We start from the raw sequence: 9,618 nt of genomic DNA, 5'->3' as shown, positions 1-9,618 counted from the left end.
TTTGTCATGTCTTGAAACAAAATGAGACGCCTTAGACCCAATTGTTCTCTATGAAACAACTGAATAATAACGTCTGAACAATGTAATTAATGGGACATAACCACTCTGATGAACTTGACCTCATTCTGCGGTCTAAACACAGCCGGTCACACACCACTCCAGGACAGGCGCGCCCCCGACCCCGGTGTTTCTGCTCCTTCGCATAGCAGCGCACGCTCCCGGCTCAGCAGTTTCCCAGTTCCGTCTCCTCCATTACTGGCGAGGCTGTGAATCAATAATTCAATAGTTTTGGCGTCTAAATCCTACCCCAAACGGCGAGATACACAAACACTCCAGACTCTAGTGCAGACTCTGTGAGATCAGTATTAATTAATAGCTAAAGACATTGTGTTTTGTGTGGAAATATCGGAAGGGGTAATGCGATCCGGATTCCTATAATTATAGGATCCCGTGTCAGGTGTTCATTAAATGTTCAATAGGAGGCGGTTAAGATGTCAGGAAATGAATCAGGCAAATTTGTAAGTCAAGTGAGGCAGGCGTTAGTAAATGATTTTTACAAAGGCCTTGGCTTTGTTTAGCTTTCTGTGCTGCCTTTATATTTTTATGCATAATGCCAAACTTTAGGTCATGACACATAAACCGGCAACATTTTAATACAGCGAAGATGGGCAGGAGGCAGATTCAAGACGGATCATGGGGATTCACAACATCGAGATCGAATACCTTTTATTATGTTGTGTAAAAATAACAAAGTTATATATCTGTATCTCTCAGAGAGAGAGAGAAATACGTGCAAATCTGATAAACACACTAAAACACACAAACACACTGCGGGTATAATTAAATTGAAATGGATCTTTGTTTTATATAATTAATAGGCTGTTGGGGCTAGTTTATCTAGGCTAATTATTGCAAGAATAACATAGTATTAAAATATATTATGTACATGTCAAGTGCTGCAAAACTTTATCTTTGAGCCATTAAACGGCCTCTTTCTCTTCATCCTTTATCTGCCAGTTTTTCTAGCTTGTACTGGAAATTGCCAGTCCTCCTCTCCAAACGCTCCATAACCAAATTATGAATAATACATCGGTTTGGCATGGGAGCAGCAACAGACAGCCATGTCCTGACTAAACGGACCTGTCACAACTGTGACGTTATCAAACGACCTATAGCTACAGGCATGAATTATTAAAAATATATTGCCCTCAAAGGTTTACCGTTAGCAATAATAATAACAATAATAATAATTTGGCCAAAGGCCAATTAAGAATGTAAAAAACAATGTCAACTCATTAAAGAAATTTTAGTTAATTTATTATAGGAACGAAAAACATTTTTGTTTCGGTGGATTCACGTTTCACATGTGATGGAAAAAGTAAAACAATTTCATGAGTATTCTCTTTTCTTTTTTTTTAAGAAACCCGTGCCTCAGGTAAGTTCACTTTCACTGATATAAAAACATCAAAATTACATACAGAAAGCACATGATTTTTTAATACACGGAAATAAAGTAAAATACAAAATGAACAAATTCCTCACAAGGCATAAAGCCACTAAATAATAAAAATAATGCATGTTTCTTGTGTATAAACATATTTTACACGTGCCCGTACCGGTTCGCATACAGTTCTCGTGTTACTGTCATTTATTCTTGTGTTCACTGTGTTAAGGATGACACATTTACCCCCTATGGACACTATAGATCGGGTTATCCTGACCAAAAAAGTTCAGCATAGCCTATGACACATATATTATAATCTCACATTTCTGGTGCGTCGCCTATAGTTCCACCTTTACCAGAGGAGGTCCAAACAAGGTCAAATACAGGCCAAACATTCAAGTGAGAGTTTCCCTTCCTTAGGGAGGGGAGGAAGAGAGGGAGAAAGAGGGGGGGGGGGGGGGGGGGGGGGGCTCACAACACGTCATACGTGAAGGCAAACTCATGCAAACACTGCTTGGGCATTTTGAATTTTGGACAAGAAACAGAAGAGGGAAAAAGCACTTCGAATATTGTCCTTTTTCTTCTTCTTCTCTGTTTTGTCAAAGAATTCCCGCTCTGTCCTTTTACAGAGAAAGTGTTTTATAACGAGGCCAGCCTCTATATGGGTTCAAAATGAAACAATAATAATATAATATTAAATCAGAACAACTGCAGAATGGTTCGCCTTGTTTGACAAAGTATCGACCGTCCCAGCTGCATCTTCCTCCTCCTCGGGGTGTCCCGCCCTCCTCCGCCACGTGTCTGCAGAGAAGGACCCTGCGTGTAGCCTTGGTGTCCATCCCATCCGCCACTTTATTGGGCGTCCAAAAATCACATCTGTGTTATAGGCTATCACGTCACAGTCTTCTTTTTTTTTTGTTCATTGTCTTTTCTTTGTCTCATAAATAACCTATATTTTTTGTATAGTTATACTCGTCCTTCATTTGTAAAAGAAAACATAAATATCGTCCTTGGATAATTTTTTCTCACTTTGTTCATTTTCTTCACTTTGAAAGCGTTGGTGTTCAGCGTCTCTCAGTCGCGCGGACGTGGCAGGTAGCGCGCGGGCGCCTCGTGTCCCCCAGTCCACCTGGCGTCACAGTCCCAGCGCGGCCGTGTGCTTTTTGGCCTTCAGTCTCAGGTCGGCGATGCTGGAGTTCTTGCTGGTGTTCTTGGCGGCGGCGGCGGCGGCCACGACGGAGGCGGCGGAGGCGGACTCGGCCGCGAGCGTCGCCAGGGGAAGTCCGAACGGCGGCGCGGGGAACATCATGTAGGGCGCGTGAGCCGCCAGGTGAGAGTGCAGGTGGTGCTGCGCGTGGGCCACGGCGCTGTCCAGCTGTAGTTGCGCCTGCACCTGAAAGGAGAAGGGCGGCATGTTGCAATGACTATCCTATGGGACGGGACGCACAGGTGGGGGGAGAGAAGGGGGGGAGAACATGCGTTAACTTTGGGTTGTGTGAAAGGGTCATTTCACTATCACTGTTACATGTGGTTCAACTTGTTGGCTGCTGTATCTGAGGAGCCAGAATGACCAATGTGTGTCATCATTCAGCTGGACCTCAGGGTTCAATCCCAGAGGTTTTCTACTGACGTGTCATTGAGCAATATCCCTGGATGGCATAAAGTTATAGGGATGTTATTGACTACTGCAGCTCTTGTGAATCAAAGGTCAAATTTGAGTTTTTTATTTGGACATCAATAGCATGAAATCTAATCTCAAGTCATTGCCTTTGGGAATACTTGGGCCTTTGCCTACAAGATAATAAACACAGACAAGATCAGTGGTGCTCAAAGTGAGGACTGGACTTCACTCAAATGTAATGCAATATACATTGTGTTCATATTTATTTTTGTTCTATTCTGCCCAGACTCTCACAACAACCATCAAAAAACAAACCATGGACATTAGGCTATACTTCTGTGTGAGGTATAGTAAAACATTGAGAAACTCCTGGCCTCTGAAGTACTAATATGTTTACTTGCTCCAGTAAACCAGGCCTATAAATGGGCCATAAAACAATAGAGGGAATTTTCCAATTAGGTTGTACAGGCTGCGCTGTGTTGGCTCAGTGTTTTTCTTTGCCGGTGTGGTAATAAGAGTTTAGTTACCCCCTACATTGGAACTGGAGTCTCATAGCATAGCACTTGGGCAGAGCCTGTGCCAAGACAGCAGTCCGGGGATTGGTCTGATTTTAAGACTAGACGCTTTCAAAGTAACTTGCCTGTTGGAATGGCATCCGTAAAGCCCCCACGTTGACATATGGCGCAACACGACAAGCTTCAAACTGATTCGCTGCTCCAATCAGGACTCCTGCAAAAGCACAGATGATAGCCTAATTGTGAGGATAATATTCAAAAAAAACCACAAAGAAGTAAACTGTACTGAATAACGAGCAGTTAGCGGAAAACTTTAATAACGTACCAAGATAAACAGGCAATAAAGAAATCACAGTGTGTTTGATGGCTTAATTAACTGAAAATGAAACCACGTCCCAAATAGTAACACGTGCGTAAAGATTAAAAGATTCTGCATGCATTCGAGCGTGCTGTTGCCTTGAAATAGAATAGAATAGAAAATACTAGAATGGAAATATAGTTTTTTTGTTTTATGTGGGAGCATGCAGGATAAAAGCGTACCTTTATGTAACTGGTTCTCCTGCTTTCTGCATTTGGCTCTTCTATTCTGGAACCAAACCTGCAGGGACAGAAATTAATTAGAGACCCACTGATTGGCAGCTGCTTGTGAGGCCATGTGTAATTCCTCTCAAAGTGACAACAACCGCAGAAAAACAATATCCCTACGGAGCACTGAAATATTAATGGCACTGCTTAACCCCAGATTTGAATTATTACATTTAGTCTACAACAAGGGAGAGTGAGTGGGGGGGGGGGGGGGGGGGGGGGGGGCGAAAATAGAAAGTAAATCCACGATAAGAAGGGACATTAAAACCGAATAGGAGAATAGAAACACGCTTGTTTGGAAATGTGCAGGACCACTGGACTATAATAAATAACCTTGTCAGCGTTGGTTTCATCTTTCTATAGATTAGTGTCCCCGAAGAGTTGAATGGACTCTCACATATCGAATAGCAGCAATGCTATTACGGTTTTGGACATCAGAGCGAGGCGATCTGAGAGCATCTCCCCCTTTCTCTCTTTATATCTCCCTCTCATTAAATGACCGCTGAAATTAATTACCCTTATCTGCGGAAAATCCATGTCAGAGAAACGCTTAAATGCCTCGCAGTTTTGTCTAATCGCCGGCATAACACACACACACACACACACACACACACACACACACACACACACACACACACACACACACACAACAACAACAACAACAACAAAAAACCGCTTCAAAGACGCAGCTCACTTTTCCTTTTCCTTCTGTTGAAATCGACAAGCGTCAATTTCAGAGAAACGCCTTGGAAAACAGATTAAACGATTTATTTCTATGATAATCCGCTTTGAATCTCCCAGACAAAGCTCGGGCTAAATTAGCCCACAATGCAGCATGTCAATCTGCGATCTGCCTTACATTAGCTCCATATACACACAAGCACGATTGAAATATCATATTGATTTGTCTGTCAACATGGCTTCATTTATTGACCACAGTGTATGTCAATCGGAAGTCCTTTTGTGCACGCTTCAGCTATAATTTATTGCGATGATAAAAGCAAAATGCTCTGCTGTTATTGATTGAGGCATGATATGTTTAAAAAAAAAATCAAAATACATGTTTAGCCTGTGAATGCAACTGGTAAAACGATATAATACTCTCACAGAGAGAAAGAGGGGGAGCGCTGCTCTTGATTTGGGTTGAAAATAATACATAATTTATGCAAATCCCCGAGCTGTGCTCCTTGTTGGGGATACAATACGCCTTATTGGTGAGATTCCAGTTCAGGCCGGGAGAGCCCTGCGAAAAGCTGGCTTTAACTTTTTTTTTTTTTTTGGCTGAGGGGGGGTTGAAGGGTGAGTTTGGGGATGGGGGTCTTTTGGGCTGGTTTTATGATTTCTTCTTTTTGCTACGACCGCCGTATTCAGTTTGGGGACAAATGCTCAGTCCTCCCCTGAGCCGCAGCTATACGGGATAAAAGAGTCTGGAATAAGATGTTATGGAGTTTTTGATAAATCAGATGAGAGGCGATGTCTATATGTTCATTGTCCCCCTGCTCCCGTTACACAAGGCATGTCTGAGCCCCCCCCCCCCCCTCACTGACTGACTGAAGCCTTACTGGGTTTCTGCGCAGATGGTCTGTCCCCATGAAAAACGACAGCATCTCTGACAAAACGGGGCCTTGGTAACATACACCCAGAAAACTGACGGCAAATATTTGTTTCGGTGGATTAGGACATAAAGATTAAATCGACTCTCGTGATACAAACAAAGGCATAATTGAGATAATCAACGCAAATTAAATCATCAAAACAAGCTGAGGGAAAAATATAATCTGATCAGAAAATTATGACAAAATAACATTTTGATGGTGAACTCTGAAATCTTGTTCAATTTATTAAAAACTACAAACACCCATGGGGGGGGGGGGGGGGGTCCTTTGAACTGGTAAGTGCATGTCTGTGGACGTTTAGGCTACCTTCATTTAAACCTCCATAAAACAAAATATTATCAGACTATTATTATATCCAGTTTATCATAACAAAAATGATTGAAGATAGTATGAAAATCCTTCCTGGAAAAATAGAGAACATGGGAAAAACATGTTAGCATTTCTAATTCTTTGTTTTTTTATTATCATTATTAGTATTATTTTTACTATTATTATTAGTATTAATCTGTTATACTTAAGCACGTGGGTCTCTTTCTTGTCCATTGTTTTTAGCCCATACTCGTTCACATTGTCATAGTGATATCATTATTAATTTTTAATTATTTTCCTTCTTCTTTTTGATAATTTACTTAAATGTAAGGGCCCTACGCGACACTTTGTCCAAACAAATACGTATAAATGCTGCCTCAATATTATTCTATCTTATTAATAGTTATTATACTCTTCTTAATGCCCCCCCTCCCTCCCGCTCCCCCCAGTTGAAAGGACTTGTCCTACCTGTACTCGGGCCTCCGACAGTCCCAGTCGCTGGCTCAGCTCCTCGCGCATGAAGGCGTCCGGGTAGTGGGTCTCGTCGAAGAGCCGCTCCAGCTCGTTGAGCTGCTCTAATGTGAAGTTAGTCCGACTTCTCCTCTGTTTGATTTTAGTCTGTGCCTCGTCCTCTAAAGGCTTCGAGTCCTCTTTCCTCTCCTTCACGTCCGTGTTGCCTGAGACGAGAGAGAGAGAGAGAGAGAGACATCAACATCACGAGGCTGAACCGTGTGACCTCCGGTCTGTGGTCATCATTGGCCTTCATCCTCACATATTTACGAAATATATAAATTTGTCTTTGCTCATGGAAACATGACAGGAAAGACACATTAAAAAAAATGAAATGAGCCAAACTAACGGATGTGCTATACTCCACCGAAGAATAAAGGCAGAGCTGAAATAACGTGCACTACATACATGATTATCTTCACCAATTGAAATAAAACCTCGATGATAAGGAAGAAAGAAAGACATGCCCTCCCAGCCCTCAAATATCACAGAGCTATCAGACCTCGGATGTTTTGTAGAGCTACATAAAGCTCTTTAATTATTAACTGCTTATAAATATGCAACGCTGTGCCCACTGTTGGATGTCTGATACATGCTTGTCGCAGTTCCGCTTTTAACCACGCTGCCCATGACGAACAGATGTCTTTTTTTTTTTTTTACAAGCCACCCAACTCTAAGATATCTTGTCCTGTGTGTTGTCATATTTTGTCCGGGTTTCATAAAACACAGTGAACAGCTGCTTCAATTTATATTAAAATTTAAAAAATGTAAACATATGAATCAACACGATTGGAACTGGTCGGTACAGAAAGCATTAAACACAAAAACAGTATTTTGTATTTAATTAAATATTTACCGTTTAAAGTATGATTTTATGCTGTCTTTAATCACATTTGTATTGGCTCTTTTTTCGTCATGCAATTAGGAAAAAAAAACAACTCAATTATTGAGGATAAACACGAAAAACAATTCTTCCACCTTAAGTCTATTAGACGCTTTTTTTTCCTTTGTTTTTTTATTTAAATATGAGATCATCAGGTTTTTATTAAAGCCATCCATTTGACCTGCTTTCATACCTGAAATCAGACGTCTATGTGCACTGGGTGACTACAGAAATGACAGGACTTGATTGCCACCTTTCATGTGCAGTGATGTCTGTATGTCAGGTCTTTGATGCGCCTTCTTCTAGTTGAAACATTAATATAAAATATATATAAAGCTCTCGGAGGTAACTGACAATCAATGACGCTTATGTAATGAATTAATACAACGTGCATTGGTGTAGGCTTCTCATCTTTTAAAGCAGGCTAAACTGCAGCGTTGTTTTTAAGGCAAATCAAGGATCAGAATGCCCCCATGATACTTTCATAAACGTATGATATCAAAAATCCATGAGATTGGACTGAGTCCTTTCATATTAATAGAATGGTTATTAGTTTTGCCACAGGAGGCCTTGTTGTTTATCATAGGTCTGGAGTAGAGCCTTTTCAAATAAATACAAACTTTTTTTGAATCTGCACAGCAAGACAACCAAGCTGCAATCACCTGATAAAGATAGGAGTTGTTATGAGCCATAATGGTTGTTATATGTCTATAAGGAGGGTGATTTTGACGGGCAAACAACTAACATGACGAAACATATTAAGATACTTTGACAAAGCACCGGTGAATGATTCCCCTTACAGATCTAGATCATCCTGCAACTTACATCGACCATTGGGATGAAATCTGCAGTAGCCTCTGCTTGGATCATAAACTAAAACGAAGATGTTTTTAGCAGCATTTCGCCAATAAAAAAAAAAAACGTGGTTATGATCCGTATCTGTTCGATGAGCCAAACACTCGTCTACAAGTCCGCTACCGCTGTAGAGAAAGACTGCAGCCTACAGTAGCGCACAACATTGCAGTCCTACCGTCAATGAGTTTGGGGCTCCCGGCATCCCTGATTCTTTCCGGGCCGAGCATGTCCGTGTCTCTGCCCGGTGAGAGCGCTCCGTTCCGGGTGACGGCTGCAGCCTCCTCTCGGCTCCCGGGCTCCGCGGTTAAAGACTCCCTGCTTCCTGCTCGCGTCGACCCGGTCTCCAACACCTCCCTGTAGGTTATCACTTCCTTCTTCTCCTTCACTTTCTGATCGAAAGACTTAGACACGAAAGCGGTGAGCTCTTCCATCACTACCTTCTCTCCTCTTAAAAAAAAAAAAAAAATCACCACACACACTCACTCACACACACACACACACACACACTCTCTCTCCCTTTGCTCCACGACAGCTTAAGACATCAATGGTGTGGCTCGTTTTAAAGTCGACCCCCTTGAAAACGATAGCCTATGCGAGATGATGCTGCCAACTCTGGAAGAAAATGTAAAAAATATAAAGAATATATCTTCTCAGCCAATTCCTCCCTCCTTTGGTAGCGGAGTTGGGAACCTGCTGGTGATCCTCTATTGAAGTCACAGTATTTATACTTTGCGGCGCCTTGCCCCCTTGATCCGTGCAAATTACCTCCCCTCAGGATGCCGGGATGAGCCCCCCTTCCCCTTCACTCATATGGGAGAGCGAGAGAGAGAGAGGAGAGTGGAGTTAAACAAAAAAAAAAACATTAGCAGCACCGCTACTATTGGCCATTAATCCGAGATTGACAAGAAGGACTAATTAATTTAATTAAGCGCTCATTCGCTGCTATTGTCCTGAGTTAGTTTTTAAACACCCGGGAGATGGTCATGGATCTCTCTCTCTCTCTCTCTCTCTCTCTCTCTCTCTCTCTCTCTCTCTCTCTCTCCTCTCTCTCTCTCTCTGCAGGGGTGTGGCTTAAAAATCTGAAAACGACAAGATAGGGAGAGAGGGAAGCACATGGGTGAGGAGTCCTTCCTCAGTATATCTCTGTGATCTGGGGGGGAAATAAGTCACAACGATGACACGGAGAGGAAAGGGGGTAAACAAAAAATAGAAAGAAAAGAGCGGACCGGCTGGGATGCCAAGAGGAGCAGCAACGACTTAATACATGGAGCTTTTATAGG

The 9,618-nt window shown here is 42.1% G+C and overlaps 1 protein-coding gene across 1 annotated transcript; it reads right to left on the bottom strand.

Annotated features, from left to right (window-relative positions):
• Window positions 1-2,579: 2,579 nt before the first annotated feature.
• Window positions 2,580-9,331, bottom strand: shox2 (shox homeobox 2). The gene is made up of 5 exons (XM_076100753.1): window positions 8,514-9,331; window positions 6,559-6,767; window positions 4,121-4,178; window positions 3,706-3,794; window positions 2,580-2,837 (listed from the first exon to the last, which is right to left on the bottom strand). The coding sequence occupies exons 1-5, from the start codon at window positions 8,767-8,769 to the stop codon at window positions 2,580-2,582; spliced, it is 870 nt and encodes a 289-aa protein (XP_075956868.1). The 5' UTR covers window positions 8,770-9,331.
• Window positions 9,332-9,618: the final 287 nt, after the last annotated feature.

This window comes from Anarhichas minor, unplaced genomic scaffold (genome assembly GCF_050575085.1).
Source record: "Anarhichas minor isolate MPS153535 unplaced genomic scaffold, ASM5057508v1 ptg000026l, whole genome shotgun sequence".
NCBI lineage: Eukaryota > Metazoa > Chordata > Actinopteri > Perciformes > Anarhichadidae > Anarhichas > Anarhichas minor.
This window is presented reverse-complemented; position numbering and strand designations above follow the sequence as displayed.